Source organism: Phaenicophaeus curvirostris, chromosome 24 (genome assembly GCF_032191515.1).
Source record: "Phaenicophaeus curvirostris isolate KB17595 chromosome 24, BPBGC_Pcur_1.0, whole genome shotgun sequence".
Classification (NCBI taxonomy): domain Eukaryota; kingdom Metazoa; phylum Chordata; class Aves; order Cuculiformes; family Cuculidae; genus Phaenicophaeus; species Phaenicophaeus curvirostris.
In genome coordinates, this window is record NC_091415.1 from 1,051,611 (window position 1) to 1,071,954 (window position 20,344).

General features: G+C 47.9%; 2 protein-coding genes across 5 annotated transcripts in view; one reads left to right on the forward strand and one right to left on the reverse strand.

The window, feature by feature from the left end:
- WDR77 (WD repeat domain 77) overlaps nucleotides 1-20,344 on the forward strand; it is a 199,523-nt gene that overhangs the window by 144,236 nt on the left and 34,943 nt on the right. The gene's annotated exons all lie outside the window — the stretch shown is intronic.
- RAP1A (RAP1A, member of RAS oncogene family) overlaps nucleotides 1-20,344 on the reverse strand; it is a 40,688-nt gene that overhangs the window by 16,186 nt on the left and 4,158 nt on the right. Inside the window, exons 1-2 of one of the 4 annotated variants that reach the window (XM_069876218.1) lie at nucleotides 17,886-17,978; nucleotides 2,379-2,447 (exon numbers count right to left, since the gene is read on the reverse strand). Coding sequence is in view for 1 of the 4 variants with exons in the window: in XM_069876217.1 (XP_069732318.1) it covers nucleotides 15,121-15,252 (132 nt within the window). In the remaining 3 variants the exon portion in view is untranslated. Of the gene's footprint in view, nucleotides 1-2,378; nucleotides 2,449-15,120; nucleotides 15,320-17,885; nucleotides 17,979-20,344 lie in introns of those variants that run through there. The other 3 variants (XM_069876219.1, XM_069876220.1, XM_069876217.1) reach the window with 3 other exon arrangements.

The window sequence follows — 20,344 nt, forward strand, 5'->3', positions numbered from 1 at the left end:
CTTTCAGAAACCCACTATTTTGGATGGGAAGGAGAGGGTAACGCTAATTAGCAATGATTTTCCCCTTGATAATCTATAGAAGTTAAAAGGCAATGCATTTTTCATAAAGTATAAATGCAACTTATTGATCCAGTTAATCTTCAGCTTCCACGGTTTTGCAGTCTGTTCCACCCAAAAAGCAATCAAACTATGGGTTAAATTTATCTGTGAACTCTTTCACTTCTTATTTATAGTAAAAATACTTGTGGGAAAGTTTCAGCTGGGAGCAGTACAAGCCGAACTTCTCATTTCTGCTCTACAACTTTTGCTGATTATGTTTTTTTTCAGGCGCAACAGGAAACCAAGATCCTGAAGTGCATGAGCCTTATTACTGTAAACCCCACACGCCTTCATTATCTCGTGGCTCTTTCACAAGTATGTTAATGCTCTCTGTTTATACAACGTGAATAGAGTGCTCGAGAAATTACTACGCTGCATCCCAGCCAGCTTTTCGTTTGGCAACTGTTTATGGCCACCTAAACGCGGGCAGACACAGCAGCTTTCATTTCCATCCAGAGCTCCACGTAGTGGAGCTGCATGCTGTGAAGCGATGGCTAAATGGAATGAAATTATGGGTGTTAAGTGCTTCTTTTGAGTCAAGAAAAGAATACGATCAGTAAGGAGTGTAAAAAACCTAACTTTTAGCGCTGTCATACACGTTGTGAAACCGGCCTCGTTAGTTCTGAATGCTATGGAATAAAATAAAGCAAATGCTAAGCACGCCTTGTTGCTCACACTCCCTTTTCCCATATGCACACAGCCACGGCAGGACAACCACAGGGCACAGAGCACGTTCCATACCGACCCCTCGCTGCCCTGACTGCAGGCTCCCTCCTCCTCGTGGTACCAGATTCTCAAACCCACCCAGTGCTTTACAGCCACATTAAATACAGTGTAATGAATTAGCAGGGTTCGGGTTTCATCTATAACAATGAACAAGCTTTGCTTCTACACTATGAAAAACCTGGCATGTCAGAATTAATCTCTTCTTTCTTTTATTCTTTAACAGAAGCCTCTCTTTGCTGCTGTCCCCAATGCTGCCTGGAAAGGGACAGAACTGACAGCTTCAGCACCAAAGTCCTCAGCTCTTCCCTGAAGGAAGTGTGAAGGGTCCTGCCTTGTGAAGATGGAATGATGGAATGGTTTGGGTTGGAAGGGACCTTGAAGCCTATGCAGTTCCATCTCCTGCCATGGGCAGGGACACCTCCCACTGGATCAGGGGCTCCAAGCCCCATCCAACCTGGCCTTGAACACCCTCAGGGATGGGGCAGCCACCACTGCTCTAGACAACCTGGGCCAGGGCCTCTCCACCCTCACAGTGAAACATTTCTTCCTAAGATCTCATCTAAATCTCCCCTCTTTCTGCTGAAAACTGTTCCCTCTTTCTTTTAACACACAAAACCAAAAGGCAGTGCATGCAGAGTGGCAGAAGGATCGCTGAGAAGGACCAGGAGATGGATGCAGATGAAGCTGTAACATGAAACGTGGCTCCAAGCACCTGCTCACCCACATCTTTATTCAGCCAAGCACTCACCACACTCTTAACTGCACGGATGCTTTCTCATCCTGTCACAATCAAGAGGCTGAATCAGGGTACAAAGAAGCAAAATGCTCAGAGAAGACAGGCAGAGGTTGTAGAGAGGGCAGCGTGGGGAGAGCAGCCCAGGCCCTTGAGGGGATAAAGCTGACACAAATATTAGCTGCTCCTGTTACAAATGTTTTAGCAGCTCAGTTTATCATCGGGATAGTAGGGAGAGAGAAGCACAAACAAAGATCAGTGAACACAGCACAAAGAGAGTAGGTGCAAGAACTTCACACTAACGTGGCGCGCACCATGTGAAACGCAAACGCCCAAGCACAGATGTGCACATCTGAAGAAGGAGGTTTGTATTTAGTAGTTTCTCCTTCCTCCTCCAACTTCTGGTGGAGCCACGAGCAGCAGGAGGTGCAGATAAGCTGCTCAGCATGTGGAAGACCATGGAAAAAGCACGTGGTCTGATGGTTTTGCATAATCTGTTGGACATAACTGATGACACAACCTCCGTTAAGTGAGATGATAACAGAAGACTTAAAAATACAAAAATCAGAGCAGACACTTTCTTGACTCAGCCTTAAGCACTGTGGACTGCAATCATGGATTTGTATTTTGTACAATAGCAGACAAGACAGAACACGAAACTTCAAACTTTCCTTTCTCCACCTTGGCAAATGAGAATCAGGCAACTTCTGATTCTCTGCAACACATTATACGCAGCAATTCTTGAATTCCCCCAACTGCCAAGGGTTTCACTGTTAGCAATTTCATTTGAAATACACTGAGAAGATTGAAAAACTCATACCTAGGCATAAAAGATCTCTCATCAGTGTCAGCAGCACTACTGAAGGTATTTCCAGGCTCCCTACAGGGACTGAAAAGAAAAAAAAGAATTAATCTATTTTTCAATGACACTGCATGTAAGCACCAAATCTTCTCTTTACATCTTCAAACCAAACATGACTGTTACAAATCTTTCCTCTTTGCTTTATCCATTCTGAATATCTTTCTGAATGCTCAGATCAAATTACCTTAAACACAAGAGCAATGGCACAACTCTGCCTCTAGGACAGGAAAATACCAGGGGCGTTCAGGTGCAAACCAATGGCAAAACGCAATTTCTACTTCATCTCGCCACTAAAAACTGCTTTACATGAGGCAAACCATAGGATGATGACATAAAACTGAACTTTCTTAGGTTAAAAAGTAAAAATGAAGCTCACAGCAGTCTAAGGCACACTCTCCCGGCACAGCTCGAGGCCATTTCCTCTTATCCTATTGCTTGTCAAATGGGAAAAGAGACCAGCAACCACCTCACCACAACCTCCAAGTTCCTGTTGGGCTTTCTCTCCCTAATAAAATCTACACAAAACTTCCCTTACAAAAGACAAACTGCGGTCAGCCAAACCCTATCAAGCTTGCAAGGCATTTTAAGAGAAAACCTTCCAATGGATGAAAGAAGTAATTGTTCCCCTTTTAAGGTCAAATTCATGGGAGGTTTAAACGAAAGCCTGGTAATTTGTTTTTTTCCAAATATTTCTTTCTTGCAGCTCTGCACCCAGTGCTCCACAGCCACGGGCACGTGCCAGCTCAGAGCCACAGAAATCAAAGCATTTGAGAAACAGATAATGAAGCTGTCACAGTCCTTGTCCCAAATTTTCCCAAGTACGATGGAGCAGAGCTCAGTCGGGCTGCCCTGCCTGCAAGCCTTCACTTGGATCCCATTTGTGCGCACCTGAGAAGCGGGATTTCTAGGGAAAGCGCTGACACAGTCTCAGCTACAGGACTGGAGGCAGATGACAGCTTGGCACTGCGGGCTGTGTTTTCGCTCCAGGAGCGGGACAGGCAGCCCTAGTTTGAAATAAGGGTGAGAAAAGAGGAGTGGAAAAGAGGGAGGCACAGAGCCAGCACACTCCATGCATCAGTTCCTAGGGACAAGGTGAAACGGTTCCTTGAGGTGCGGCTCCTGCAGCCACGAGCATTGCTACCCTGCTGGGAATTGTGCTGTTCCCTGGAATGATGGTCTCAGAGATAAAGGAGAGAGGGGCAGGGAGCAAACAGCACTCACTCAGCTTCAGGGAAGAGAAAAGCAAATCACCTCTTTCTGAGTACCTGCTCACTCACCACCCACACCTCCCTTTTCTTGCAGTCTGATTTTCACATATGGAAAAGAGAATATTTAACATTTCCAAGGGGAAATGTGCTGTCAGCATCTTACAGACCCAGGAGAGGAAGGCGCAGAGCTGAGCAGATTCCTGAGATGTTCCAGCCGCAGGTCTTGGCTATTTTCACTCTGGCAGGTAAACATTGAATCATGGCTACTATAAACAAACCTGTTCAATTTTGAACTTGTTCTTCACACCTGGGTTTTAAGCCACCACAAACCGGGCCATGAATAGGGGTGGATTCTTTTCAGAGTGTCTACTCAACACTGCTCAGTCCTGCCTCAAAAATCCTTTCAGCACCACAGCCCTGTCTGCAAATCAAACTCAAATCCCAAGCTTCTGAAAAGAAAAGATTTACAATGGCCAAAATCATCCTAAAATTGATGCAGTAAGGAAAGCTGGGAACACGAGACTCTTCCCTTGGCTTCATCCTGGCTGAGCACCAGCACCTCACCATCTGCTCCCCGATTAGTTACCTGTTACACACCGTGTGTCCAGGTATTGAATTACTCGATGAATTTGAAGGCGCGTTAAATACTTCCCTAATATTAATCAAAGCTGTCCACAATGACGCAATTGTTACATGTGAGCTACGGAAACGTGGCAGGAAGAGGGATGGTGGATGACAAATGAAAGGGTGTTTGTGCAAATCTCAATTAATTGGCAGATGGCTCCCCTAAAAGTAAAGAGACAAACACCAGCCATAGCCTTACCCTGTTAGCATGGCATTTAATTAAATAACACCAATCGCTGCCACGTTTTGATAACAAATCTTGTCCAAGTGAGATGTAATCACTGTTTGGGAATTAAAATCTAAACACACTGTTTCATTTTTGAAGAACTAGATTAAACCAAATAAGCACAGAGAGAAGCACACGCCATGAACAAAGCTTGTGACAAGCCAAGGAAGCCAGTGGGTGTGTGAGATCCCAGAGCACAACAGCATTTGCCGTGAGATGTTACTGTAAGTGTTCGATAGGAAAAGGCAGGAGATCAGCCTTCACATCTTGCACTCTTCAAACATCTGATCCCAACCTCGTGCTCCTAAACCACCTCCGAATTGCCAGTTCTGGCTCAGTCTCTCCTCTCCCGCAGTGCACCGGGAAGGTCACCGTTGCAGGGCTGGAGCAATAAAAGCCTGGGCTAAGGGTAAAGTCCTCCAGCAACAGAGTTTGGCCTCGGTGCTGTGCTGGATCAGAGCTTTGCACAGATGAACCACACAGACACATCGGAGCAACCGGTGTCTCTGGAAATGGCCATCGCTCAGTCACTTGCAGCAGTGACTTTATGCACAATCATACCGAGAGTGATCTTCCCCAGCCTGTAGCCTTCCCTGCAACCAGCTTTGCGCTGAACCTGCAATTTTAAATATCAGAATATTTACGGCTACGGAAGCGATGCCTCATTGTAAATTGCTTTGCAACAGCAGCACTAAAAAGCTGAAAAGCCTGCCATGCCAAAAGGGCTAATTCATTTTTTTGTCCTATTGGTCTGCATTTGCAGAAAGATGCCAGGGCCGTACGCCAGGCAGACAGGGAACGGGGAAAGGAAGCCAGGAGCAAAACTCAGAGCCCAACACACACCCTGCCTCCCCGAATTAGAGCATCACTGCGTCACTCACTGCAATTGGCAGCCTTGGCTCTGAATGGACTGCGGCACCACGGCAAAGCCCACGTGAATCGTCACCAGCCGGCACACAGGAGGGTAGACAACACCTAAACTGGGAGGATTTGGGAGTAAACAGACTTTTCTCAATCATAGATAGAGCAGTTTACTTGGAAGTGTGGTGTAACCATATGATGGCCACCGACCAGCGCTGGATTGCCAGCAGGAGAGGGGTCCTGCCCAGCCACACCACAGTCACACACAGACGTTTCTCCTCATCTCAGCCTCTCGAGTAGTTCTGGCAGAGGGGTTTGCACAACTCTGAGGAGTTCTCAACAGCTTTTTTTGGAAGAAGAAAAGAAAAACATTTCCTTTCCCTTTTCCTCATCAGCAAAACACGTAAATGTTAAAGGGCATAAACATCAGACGTAGAAGCCGTTGGTGGGACTTCCTCTATCTCATCTGCCACAGCCACAGTTGCTGCTGATTTTTAAGTCCTACAACTTTTTTTTTCCTCCATTTTCTTTAGTGGAAAAAACATTCTGACCTTTTCTAATACAGATTAAATTCCAGACAGACTCTGAGAGGCTCAACCATAGCAAAACACCAACGACGTTTTACTTGGTAAGGGTAATTTGTTGTGCTGATAGTAGCTTGGCAACGTTCTGGACTGTGTTCTTCCTGGTTTACATAATTCAAGTAAATAAGTGACATGAGGCGGGTAGATTGTCACTGCCCGTTCAGCTCGTGCTGCAGTAAGTTCATTTCTGCAGGAACAATGAGCAGATACCGGTCCCTGCCTGAAGGGAGGTTGTGGCAAAGTGGGTGCCAGTCTCTTCTCCCAGTTACAAGCGACGGGATGAGAGGAACTGGCCTCAAGTTGCACCAGGGTGGGGGGGTTAGATTGGATATTTCGAACAAATTCCTTCACTAAAAGGTTTCTCGGGCCCTGGCAGAGGCTGCCCAGGGAGGTGGTGGAGTCCCCATCCCTGGAGGCGTTTAAAAGACAGGCAGATGAAGGGGTGGTTTAGTAGTGAACAGGTACTGTTGGACTTTATGATCTCAAAGGTCTTTTCCAACCAAATGATTCTATGATCCTATGAATGAAAAACCCCACTCACCATATGGCCACTCAGTAATACTACAATGTTTAGAATTTCAAATAAAACCCCTACAGCAATGAGTATCCACGTAAGGAGCTCCTAAATCCAGTTAACGACAGCTGCATTATAGCACCGTGAAGCAGAACTGTTGAAGCCTTTTCATGGCAAATTGTTAAGGTTTGCTAGGAGTGAGAATAGCAGTCGGTTAATGCACAGAATTAGCTTAAAACACAGAAAAAGTAACAGTTGCATTACTTATTGTAATGAAGTTATTTAATACAGTACCTAATCCTCCAGCTTCAGCTCAGTCCCTCAATGCTGCTTCCTGGGGGCAGACCGGGGTGGAAACTGAATTTTCTTTTACAACACAAATGACATTTTCTTCTATGTGAAGCTTTTAGCTGAAGCAATATTCAAAACTGTTATTAACACTTCAGTGCTGGAGCCTGAGGGGCATCACAGCAAGACCTTTTGAGCCAGGAGGGTCAAGAACTGAACTGCGGTCAGATCTGACCTCTCCGCAGTTTTTATACCCTATTGGGTTTAAACTTTGCTTTATGGAAAATAAAAGGTGACACTAACTCCTAAAGGAAATAGCTCTGATAGCTGAAATCAGTTTTATATGAGCCATTTCAGTATTTATAGATCAAGCTTGATTACAACCAAAATAGATGACTACCCAGCTGTCTTTAACCAACCACAACACAAACACAGGGGCAGTCGGACGCCCGCTCCCAGCAGAAGAATCGCTATGTTTAACTCCCCAGGAAGGGAGGGGACATCCTACATCACTGAACAGATGAGCACCCCTGGCATCAGCCAGCCCTTCCCTCCACCTCATCAACAGCCTTCAAACAGGAACAAGAAAAAGTCTGCTTGTTTTTAATGTCTCTTTGAAATGATAAGGCGTAAGGCAATAGGAGAAAGCTCTCTCCCATATTAGGATGCAGACTGGTTGCACGCATGGCCTGGAGACAGCCACAAGAGCCTGGAGCACACAACACTGAATCTGAACAGTAACTGCCGTTACCCACAACTTCCATGCTTTCCATTCGGGTCAGGACATCTTTCTATAGCAGTAAAGCCACCGCTCAACTGTTTCTCCCACAGCAGATTATAAATACAACACCAGCCATGCAAACACATGGACAAAACCGCCACTGGTTTAATATATCTTTAACATACATTAGCATACATTTGCTAAACCGCTGCCTGTAGACGCAGTTGTTACGAACTTGGCACAAAAAGGACCCCAGCACTGCAGTGACTGGTACCTGATGACAGGACATGACTGATGACATGTGTACGACAAGGGTTCAGAACAAACAGTGCATGTAACAGAGGCTACAAAGCACCCAAACTGCAGAATAAAGGAGGAGACCCACTTTCTCAGAACCCCACCATTGAGCAATGGGCCCTGGAGCACTGAAACTCTTGTTAGATCCTTTTAAATGAGATTCCTGAAAAAGCTTTACTCTGAACTTGAATGCCTTCAAGTGACCCATATGCCAATGCAGTGTATTCACAAGACAAGAAAAAACCATAATAATAATACAATCCTTATGACTTGATAAGTGATCTGATGAGTTGAAAGCCCTAAATGCACAAACATTTCACGAGAGAGGCTGCCTGGAACTGTTTCGGTCTGTATCTTTAATCTTAACGTTATTTTCAACTATAATTACTGCTATAATCCATGGCAGAAAGCATCAATTGGCTGAATTTATTTTATCTTCATCTGTATTTGCTTCATAAATCCACTAAGACCTCTGTTCCTCAGGCTCAATATGCAGTAGTGGTCAACCAGCACAGCCCTCACACATCCCACCTCGGGGTAAATCAGGATGTGCTGGAATGGGATGACTTATGCAAAAAGGAGAACTGTGCCAGAAATAACCTTACCCAGTGAACTATGATTTACTTCAACCAGTCACGTGGGAGGTGGCGTATAAAAAGATATCATTCTGCATGTCAGCTGTCTGTAATGAAAGTTTTCCTCTTCGCAGCAGCCCCTCCCTACAACTTCAAGTTTATTTGCATCAGAGAAAAGGTGATTATATAAAAAGCAACATAAAAGGCACTGCAACCCATACATCTAGCTGAGCTGCTCCTCCCACAGACCTGGCGCTTCCCAGAGTAAGGGTCTGCTTCCAGCTCATGTGTAAAAAATGTGAGATGCCCAATTCCATACCGATTATTCACTGAGACAAAAACTAACAGTGCTCTTGCTTCTAGAGCACAGAGTGCTCACAGCCACAACCAGAGGTGCTCTGATCTTTTAAAAAGCAGATTGCACAGCCACTAGTTCACACGCAAACCATGATTTAAATATGATAAAAGCAAATTTTTTCACTATTAGAACACTCTAGAGCACAACTTCGTTGGATACAACAAACAGTGGAAGAAAAATGCCCAAAGAGCCCAGCCAGCCTTGCCATTCTGGCCACTGACAAGTGAAACGCGACTGTCTGTTTGTCCGTAACGCTCCAGCAAGCAGCAGTTGCGCAATGCAACCCACTGACAAATACACTGTGTGCCACCAGCTGCAGTGTGCTCCCAAAAAGCATTTTTTTCACTAACTTTTGACAGGGAGACAATTACCTATTGTGAATTGCCCATCCTGCTCCTCAGGTGAGCGTACGAAGCACACATTTCTGACTGTCTCATTTAAGTGATCAATAACGATCTGTTTCTTCCTCATATCTCATTTAAATCTACCCTCTTTCAGCTTAAAACTGTATCAATACTCAAAATACATAACAAACCACGACTCAGGCCACCTGCCCAGGACTATTGTAGGGCTCCTCATGTTTTCTGCCAATCAAAGTGAAAAAGGTGAGAAAGCCAAGCCAACCTCCCGCAGCCATGGACTGCAAGCAGCCCTGAAGCCTCTTTTTTTTTGCTCTTTGTCCTACATTACCAGCTTCTTCCCTGTTATAAAGGCCCTGTGGAGGGTCAGACCTTCCCCCCAGATAAAGGATGCTGTTCATTAAAAGAAGACAAACACCAGCTTTTACACCACACTAAACTCTGCTTCTGCCAGCATCCAGATTTCTCAAACCAAAAGTATTAAATATGTGCTCTCACCCAGGCTCAGACCAAGCCGCCGCAGCTGCGCTGAGGAAGTGCCTGTTCAGGTAGAGCAGGTATTTCCCAACACCCAGCACCCAATTCCTGCTGGACCACTCGCAGCACAGAGCAGCGACACACATCAAAACATCATCTTCATGTGGCCACATTCAGATTCCAGCAGAGCTGCCCTACCTGCTCCAGCCAGCTGACGGGGTGGGAAAGAGCCCTGTGCTGTGCTCTCCGCACCGCCAGCACCACACACAAACACCACCACTTCCAACCTCATTTTCAGCTGCTACAGTGGCATGAGAGCAACCTGCAAATGTAGAAGTTAAAACCCTCAAAATGATCGGTGATCAAAGTTTGGGAAGGTTTCTGGTGTCCTGTTTCTTCCCACACGCACCTCCAAGGATCTTCCCACAGCAGATGAATGCAATTTAAGTTTAAACACACCATTTCTGATTAGGAATGTAACGCTCGGTGCCTCCTCCTTGAACACCACCCATCTTCCCACAGCCTCTGCATTTTAATATCATTAAATGGACTACTCTAGACAACCTTAATTACTGCAGTATTGGCAAGGGGAGGAGGAATCTCTCTGTAACCACTTTCTGTCCTGCTCAGAGCTTTGGAGATCAAAACTCAGTTCACACCAAAGCCAGGACCGAAACGGCATCAGTTCATCTAGCACCAGAACAAAGAGCTTCAGCGTGAATTCAGGTACCAGCAGATGTGTGGGCATGTGCTGTCCTGAATGATGCTCTGCTGCTCCTAGGGCCTACACAGCTTCTCCTTGTCCTCTTCTTTCTTCAGAAGAGAGCTCAGAAATGAGGCAATAATTAACCAAATTATCACTATCACAGGAAAACACAGGTATCTTCTAGTGATAAACTATCGACCTCCAAAAGGTTTCAGCCAGCCAACAGACATGTAATCCAAACTCACAGGCAAGGTCTTAAAAGCCACCAACATAACAAGCAAAGCCAACTGAAAAACAAGCACTGAAGACTCTAAACGTGCTGCAACAAAACGGCAGCTTGATGTAAGCTCCCATAAATACAGGCTGCTCCTCCACTGAGGACAGAGAGCAAATATTCACCTATTTGTCCACCACCCAGAACAAACCACAGGTCGCATTCTCTCCAGGTTTAACAGGAGAGCCACCGCATTACCTCTGCCACACAGCAAGGTTCCATCCTGAGTAATATGTGGCCAGGGACTTGTTTCTTGCTCTCTCTGCACCTTCTTCTCTCACTCAGCGCTGGTACTTGCACAGCCACACAGTGAGTCAGAGCAAGAACTGATGTGGCCAAAAACTGCAAACAGATTTCTGGGATCAGCTCAGTTTTCAGCAAACTGAGCTCCTCGAGTTACCTCAACATCCACGAGCGCCAGTACCAGAGCAAGGGGGACACCAGGGCATGCAACAGCATTTAGTGACCAGGAGACCACAGCCCGGAGCTCTGGCCATCTCGTTGCATCTCAACCACTCCACCAAGAGACGCAACAGTGCCACAGACCAAGCAGAGGGCAGTTCAGGTTGCAGTGGATCCCCAAAGTTCTCTGCTCCAAACAGGGCTAGTGCCGAAGTCAGACTAGGTCACACACCTTGCCCAGTCAAGTTCTGTGTATCTCCAGTGACAGAGACTCCAGAGGGCCCTGGGCAGCCTGTTCCAGTGTTTAACCGCTCCCACAGGAACAGCCTGTACTGCTGAAGAGAAATGTCCCTTGCTGCCACGATTCCTCATGCCTTGCCCTGGCCACAACCGGCTCCAAGGGACAGGCAGGGTCAGCCACTCGGCAAGACGTCTGCAGATGTTGGGGTAAACCCACACTCAGAACCTACCTTGCTCATAAACCAACAGCTCGTGTCAAACATCCTCAGCTTCTCGTGCTTCTAAGGACATAGGGCGAGCTTGTCTTAGCAGACACAAAGCAACTCTTTACACATCAGACCACATAGAATGTGGAAAATCACTTTTTAAGCATGTGGAAGGCACTGTCCACAGAAAGAGAAGTCACCTCCTCTGCTCCATCAGGGCTGCCACCCACTGCAAAACCACTCTGACCTAGAAGGTGCTTTTTTATGGCCTGCTCTGACACCTGAGAAAAAGGAAATGAACCCAAACCACACTCAGCTGGAGCCTCAGAGCTTACCTTAAAGCCTAGCAGCTGCCTTCCACCCTAGTGAGACTCTGTGAAACGTAACTAAAACATTGTTTATAGACTACAAGCAGATTTCTCCTAAAAATCAGACGTTATCAGATGAAATGCTGTGTTGACTGCAAGGTTTACAAGCCACACAACAGCCTTAAAAAGTCTATTATTTGCATTTTTACAGAACTCCAAGGCATTGCTAAGTAAACCAGCATTTACTCTAAAAACCATTTTATAAATCAAGGGAAACCACACTTTCTGCAGAGCTTTTTTAAGTACAATTCAAGAAATCTTACGGTGAAAGGAAAAAAAACAGAGAGACCCAAGGAATCTGTTTTACTTCTGATGATACAGGATTGTTTTCCAGAGAACCAGCCAGGAAGAACACCTGCCTGAGCTTCACCCTATTTGGGTAACACCAGACCACGGAGTTTAAACCCTTAATTTGTGCTCTGGCCCCTGAGCCAAAGATGCCCTAACCCCAAAGATGCCAAGTGACCACAGAGGCGGCCCCCTCCTCCGACAGGGATCCCCCTGCAAGCCCACAGGCAGGAAAACAAAAGGGATGGGGACACTTCAGAGCAGAACCAGTCACCAAGCCAAGATCAGGACGTGACAGCCTCACACCAGGTCACTCAGAACACAGGCTTTCTCAAACAGAAACCTCCACTAAATTTGGGTTCAATGAATATTTAAATGAGGTTTATGTATTTAAATAATTTGCATAAATATTTAAATGATTTGGGTATCGAAGTCTATTTAAATAAGCTATCCTTCCTGCAGTAACTTCCCTTGGTGGCACAGGACTTCTACGGAAGATGGCTAAAAGCAACACTGAACCACAGAATTCATGTTGTATGGCCATACGCTATTTTTTTTTCAGTGTGGAATTCACAAGTGTGCCCGCAGGCTGATTGAAGGTCGTTTCTATTTCAACACATTGATATAAAAAGTGTCCCTGCAGATACTTCACATTAGATAATTTTTGTTTATATCCCTCTTACTCAGAAGCTATTAATGAAAGGGTCTCTTCATCGCATGCATTTTAATCCTGGGCTGCATCACAGGAAGCATGGACAGCAGGGCAAGGGAGGGGATTCTCTCTCTCTACTCCTCTCTTGAGACCTCACCTGGATTCCTGGGTTCAGCTCTGGAATCCCCAAAGTAAGAAGGAAATGGAGCTGTTGGAGTGGGTCCAGAGGAGACCACGAAGATGATCTGAGGGCTGGAGCCCCTCTGCTATGAGGATGGGTTGAGAGAGTTGGGGTTGTTCAGCCTGGAGAAGGCTCTGGGGAGAACTTAGAGCAGCTTCCAGTGCTGAAAGGGGCTCCAGGAAAGCTGGGGAGGGGCCCTGGATCAGGGAGGGCAGGGATAGGGTGAGGGGGAACTGTTTTAATTGGAAAGAGGGGAGATTGAGATGAGACTATTAGGAAGAAAAGTTTTCCTGTGAGGGTAGGGAGGTCCTCGCCCAGGTTGCCCAGAGGAGATGAGGCTGCCCCATCCCTGGAGGGGTTCAAGGCCAGGCTGGATGGGGCAGCCCTTGGCAGGGAGGTGGAACTGAGTGTGCTTTATGGTCCCTTCCAACCAAAACCATTCTATGATTTAACATGGGTTATTTTTCATTCTAATATCAGCCTTACAGAGGCTCCGACTCAGTTCCTGCTTCCCAGCATTCCTGAATACTCAACAACAAGAACTCAACAATGGGAAGGCAAAGGAGTGAAATCCGCACCTTGCCTAAGAGCTCTGTTCTTATTGTTCAACAGCAGAGCATGAAGAACCTACTGCTACTTCTGCCTGTACGACTCCAAGAATAAAGCCAACCATTCTGGGAAGTGTTTTACCCAGAAAACCGAGCCACTTCTCAGGCTGACTGATGAAACTCGGCACTCGTACACGTAGGATTGAAATAAACACATCTTCACATCTTTACGCTCTATTTAGCCATTTAGCCTACTGAACTCGATGTTTGCCACACTAGCAGCGGGAAGCACGCTGTATTTTCAGTCTGAGTAACAGCCATGAGCTAACACAGCCGCAGCCTCGTCCCGACCTGAGCTACACGAACAAAAAGCCAGATCCTCCTTTATCATCTTCACGCATCTTTAACATGCTGGGATATAATCCAAGGAGAAACCTGTTTAAGAGGTGAGCTTTTTCAGGGCAGTAATTTATACCCAGAGAGCAGTCTAGGAACCCAAATAATCTCAAACCCAGACTTAAGTCCTGCAGTAAATAAACCAAAACACCTCACACCAGTTTCAGCATCTGAACAAGACAGACTGGATCTAACCTGACAGCTCTGCAAGACTAACTTTGCTTTCCAGCTTTCTAACATCCTCACTTATCTAAGCCATTAGTGTCACATTTCCAGGATCAGAAGCTTCTGCAGAATGCAAACATAAAAATTTGACTCTGGGATTTAGGAGCAGCCCTTGAAGAAGATGCTTTCATTAAAATTCTATTTAATTTCCTATTAAATAAAAGAGTAAAACCAAATCAACAACTGCTTCAGATAAAACGAATTCAGGCTGTACTCAAACCACCATCCCCACCCTCTCCTCTTAAAAAAAAAAAAAAACAACAACAAAGCAAAACCCTCCTCAAATCAAGGCCAAAAATAAAATCCAAACCACACTAGGACTTGACTGAGTTTTAAAAGTTGAGTCATTCGAATCTGGTTCTGCAGAATTAAACACACAGAGCTACTAGAACCGCTTGGTGTTTCACACGAATCTGGCTCATCAGAAATGAGAAGAAAGTGTTGAAGTTGGAAGACTCCCTTATTCCCTGGAACACAGCACTGATGGGGATCCGCAGCCAGGCCCAGCAGCGCTGAACCGACTGCAGCAGGGCTGAAGGAAACAGCAGATCAGGAGGAACGCTGAATTCCACACAGCTACGAGCAAAAAATATTTCAAATACAAAGACTGGAACTCTCTGTGCGGTCAGGAGATTCACTGCTTTTTCTCTGGTATAAATGCATGCCACGTTCCTGTTCTCAGAATACTCAGATTTCTCTTTAAGAATGATTTTTTGAAGTCTCTGTAAAGTTGCAGAGAAGCAACTTGTTCTCTAAACCCTAAGTACGCGTTCCCTTACTAGAAAAAACACCACAATATATAGCACCAACAAGTGTTTCGAGTTTCAACACAGAACTACAACTCTTACATTAGAGTATGACCATGTTACACTGCTGCTATCTAATTACATCTCAATTTTTTAAGAGCCGTCCTCAAACGGGATGAACGGCCATGAAATGGGTCACAAACAGCCTGTGCCTGTGTATTTGCAGCTTAGGGTTTCAAACATAAACCATTTCGATAACCTGCGTAAACACGAGTCTCCAAATAAAAGCATTAGCGTGTCACTGGAATTACACTGCACTCGTAATTCAGTCCGTTTGGCATGCTGTCCTCTTAAAATCTTCAGCAAAGCTACTTACCCTGGAAACGGCCACGCCAGAGCCAAGCCACGTGATGACCGACACCGCTCCAGGTTCCTCTGAGTCCTCGGAATTACAACTCTGGGCTCTGCCGGCACCGGCTGAGCACCGTGGCGGCTCCCTCGGCACCATCCACGCTCCCCGGAGCAGACCGACTGCGCCCTTCTGGGCACACGCTTACCAAGGCCATAAGGAATCCCCACTTTTAAGAAGTACAACTCACTTTTCTGCAGAAACAGAGCACAACCACTTGACTCCTCCCTGTGCGTTGAAAACACTGCGCATGAAACCAGAGTATTTATAGCAGCAGCACATGTGAGCGCAGCCCTTCCTGGCGACTCCACCTTGAAGGACGACAGACATCTCCTCATCCACATTTCCGAAACTAGGATTTCACAACTTCTGCCGCCCGGCACAACAGAGGGAAGGAAGAGACAATCTCCCAGTTTCTAACTTGGCATTAAAAACTTCTGTCAGAATACACTGTCAGTCTCCAATAAATCGATGGCATTTTTTTCTGCCACAACAATGACAGGACATTAAATGTTTTTTATTTATTACACTGCTCTTTTCCATAGCAACAGGATATGGACACGGCATTCCCAGTGATGAAGTCACTATAGCAACACGATAATGATGTCAGAATAATCACGGAGCATTTCATACTCGGGACATGGTGAACTTCACGACTTCTCTAAATTCAAACAGTTGCAGATACCACAAAGACAGGGGAACTCCATCTAAAAGTTCCCTTTAAGTTGCCTCATTCCAGATAACTCCTCATTAAAGGCACAGATCGACTGCTAACACGATACTTTCTGTTCCTTCATAACTCCATCCATTACCACCTAGCAGCTTCACGAATTCCCACATTCAAACCCTCTCAGGATCCGAGGGATCTGCCAGCACCACCGAGAGGTAATGACAGGCTGTTTTGGTATGAAAAAGCAGCAGCAAAAATCAAAACAGTGAAACACTTCCCGGCAGACAGCCTCTTTCAACTCTACAGCCGGTTTCCTCTCTTTAACTCTTCAAATCATCTCACAGCTCTTTTTACGTGGAGCAACTCGGGCAGAATCACAAAAGCAACAGGAATTACGGAGTGCTGATACAACACTCCAAAGGCAGGCAGGCGTTTTCAAGTCAAACTTCTATTTTAAGAAATATTATCTCCCTTGTTAAGCTACTGAAAGGAAAAAAACCCAGAGTTTTCGTGGTTTGCCCTTCCTGTTTGCAGCTCTTCACAAATTGTGAGCAACACAAAACCAAAGAGCCGATTCCTGTTCTGCATCGCTCTGCATCGACCCGGCGAGTCTGAACCCTGATCCTCCTACTTCTCAGAAATCCTTGCACCAAAATCACAGTATCATAGCTTAAATATTGTAAACAGAGAAGCTAATTAAAGAAAAAGAAGCATACAAGCATAGAAGTTTCCCTACACGGAAAACAGTTTCTCTTTAAAGCGACTGAAGGAAGTGCAAGAACTGTTGTGGAGCTGAAGTGGTCCGAGATAAGGACTCCCCGGGCCTGGAGGATGAGGGCAGACCACGCATCGCACTGCTCAGCGCCTGCTTCCAAGATTATGCTGTCCCCTTGGCCTGGCTTGTCCCACCTGCCTCTGGTCCAAGCCTAGGGCCCAAACCTCCAGTTCAAGCCTCTGGTCCCAGCCTCTGTCCATCCATCGGGGTCAGACCCACGATGCCAAACGCCCTCTCCCTGCATCCTCGCTTTCCCCTGGTCTCTGGGGACAGCAATACCTGGTGTTTGCTCCCCAAAAACTCACTGCAAACCTACAGGGATTCACAGAACATCCCGAACTGGTAGGGACCCACCGGGACCACCAAACCCAGCTCCTGTCCTTGCCCAGGACACCACTCTACGACCCCAATATCCACATTACGACCCCAGCAGCCACACCGTGACTGGCGTTTGTTCCCCAAAACCTGCTCACTGCAAACCCACAGGGACTCACAGAACATCCTGAACTGGAAGGGACCCACCGGGACCACCGAGCCCAGCTCCTATCCTTGCCCAGGACACCCCAGCATCCACCCTGCAACCCCAATATCCACTCTGCGACCCCAACATCCAGTCTGTGACTGGCATTTGCTCCCCAAAACCTGCTCACTGCAAACCCAGAGGGACTCACAGAACATCCCGAACTGGAAGGGACCCCAGAGCCCAGCTCCTGTCCTTGCCCAGGACACCCCAATATCCACCCTGAGACCCCAATATCCACTCTGCGACCCGAATATCCACCCTGCGACCCCAATATCTACTATTTTGGCGTTTGCTCCCCAAAACTTGCTCACTGCAAACCCACAGGGATTCACAGAACATCCCGAACTGGAAGGGACCCACCGGGACCACCCAGCCCAGCTCCTGTCCTTGCCCAGGACACCCCAACATCCACCCTGAGACCCCGATATCCACTCTGCGACCCCAATATCCACCCTGAGACCCCAATATCCACCCTGAGACCCCAATATCTACTCCATAACCGGCGTTTGCTCCCCAAAACCTGCTCACTGCAAACCCACAGGGTCTCACTGAACAACCCGAACTGGAAGGGCCCCCCCGAGCCCAGCTCCTGTCCTCGCCCAGGCCACCCCAGCATCCACTCCACGACCCCAACACCCACTCCGCGACCCCACTATTCGCTCTGTGACCCCGACACCCGCCCCGCGGCCCCAGCACCCACCCTGCCCCCCCCCCCAGGACCCGCGCTGGGACCCCGATCCCCGCCCCGCGGCCCCGTCCCTCACCCGCGGGCGCCCCCGGCGAAGCTCAGCGCCGCTCCCCGCGGAGCTCCCCCCGGCCTCTGCGGGCAGAGCCCTCGCCCCGCGCATCCTCCGCGGGTCCCGGCCCCGCTCCGCCCCCGCTCCGCCCGGGGAGGGGCCGGGCACGGGGGAGGGACCGGCGGGGAGGGCCGAGCGGCCCGCGGCGGCGACGGGGACAGCGGGAGCCCCGCGCCCCGAGGCCCAGCGGGGGCCCCTAGTCCCGGAATCCTCCAAGAGCCCGGGACCCCCGCGTCCAGGGGCCCCTACACCCCGAGAAGACTCCCCAGCACCCCCCAGCTCCTCGGGACCCTCGCATTCTGGGGCCCCTACGGCCCAAGACCCCCAGGGCCTCCACATCCCGGGATCCCCCAGCTCCCCGAGACCCCCACATTCTGGAATCCCCACATCCAGGGATCCCCTGGGACCCCCACATCCAAGGACCTCTATATCCCGGGATCCCCACATCCAGGGATCCCCCAGAACCCCCCGGCTCGCCCACATCCAGGGACCCCTACATCCTGGGATCCCCAGGACCCCCACATCCCAGGATCCCCAGGGACCCCCCAGCTCCTCGGGGCCTCCAAATCCTGGGATCCAACAGGACCTCCCTACTCTCCAGGACCCCCACATCCCTGGATCTCCCAGAACCCCCTGGCTCCCTATATTCCAGGACCCCCCAGCTTCCCAGGACCACCACATCCCAGCACTCTCCACACCCCAAGACTTCTCAGGTGCCTGGGAACCTCTGGGGACCCCTCTGCTCTCCTAGACTCTGCACACCCCAGGGCCCTCCACACCCCAAAAGCACTAGGCTGTCCCCTCCCAACCCAGACCCCACCCCCAGCTCCCTGCACACCCTGAGAGCCCCCACGCTCTAGGACCCCCAAATCTCCAGGACCCCCTCGTCCCAGCACCCGCCACAACCCAGGACCCCCAGATCCTGGGACCACTGAGGAGTAGAATAGTTTTTTTACTAAAAAAGAAGCATAAAGAAGCGTAATATTGAATTTAAAAGCATCTAATCAAGGAGAAACGGAGGAAACGCCACGTGTATATATTTACCTCCATTGATATATACTTATTTATATTTGATTTGGTGTTTAGATTGGATATTAGGAAGAGTTTCTCACTGACAGAGCAGCGAAGCCCTGGCAGAGGCTGCCCGGGGCAGTGGGGGAGTCTCCATCCCGGGGGGGGGTTCAAAAGCTGTGTTGATGTGGCACTTTGGGACACAGTTGAGTAGGCACAGTAGGGCTGAGCTGACAGGTGGACTCGATGAGCTTGGAGGTCTTTTCCAGCCTTAATGATTCTATACATTTGTTATATATTTATACTTTTATGTCACTTGAGGGCTGTAACAGAAAGGATCAGGGCAGAAGTTCTCCACAGTCACTGCACTGGGCCTCATGAAACGTTTCATTGCTTCCTTAGCCCCAACATAGACTATAATTCAGCTATAAAATACATACTTGAGAAAAACCAATGTCAACACTTCATAAATTTTATTAAAATTTCATTTTTCTGGTTCAAAATGTATCAACATGCTGTGAAGAGCTGTAATTCCTTCCCCGATCCAAATGCCCAGGTCTCTGTGAGCACTACTGACCATGCAGAGGGATATTAAGCACGGTGTCACCCCATTACCTGCCTGGGGACAGGGCGAGGACAGCAGCTCTGTCCCCAGGATGCTCAAGATGAGGCTGAAGACAAGGGGCTCGAGGCCACCGTCCCCACCACCCGGCTCGCTGCACCAGCAAAACTCCAGGGACATAAGCAGGAGATTTGTTCAAGTCTGAGGAGAGAACAAGGATATTTTTGCATTCATCCAGAACTCCAACAAAAACGCCAAATATTACTCCTCTGGCTTTACGGACGAGGCAACTAAGACAAAGAGATTAAATGACTTACCTAGAATCCCTAGCAAGTCAGCAGCCAGGATTGGAACACAGCTCTGAGTTCCCATGCTCCTCCTCCACTAATTGAGACAACACCGTGCTCCACTTCTTCTGCTCCTTGTGCATTAGAAACACATTTTGAATTTTGCTTCCAGGTACAATGCACTGATACTGTTCCACAAATCCCTCTTCTTCACGCCTCAAGTCCTAGCAAGGCTTCTCCTTCCCCAGGGTCCAAGATGCTGGGAGCACGCAGGTGAATCACTGTTTCTTAATGTGCGTGGCTGCAGGCACAGTGATCTCGGAGGGATTTCCACATTTGCCATCTCTGCAGGACTTGGCCTTGCCAGCCCCGGTGGCAGGGATCGGTCCCTCTTGTGGCAGGGGGGGCAGCAGGAGTGGAGGGACCATCTGCCTTCAAGGATGCTTAACTCGTGTGGTGGAGCAACTTGTTTCCTCCAAGTGCCAACCTGACTGTGAAATCTGAACTTAAGAAGTTACCAGCTCTAGGTTAAAAACATGAGGCTGTAAGTGGGAAGCAAGCAGAGA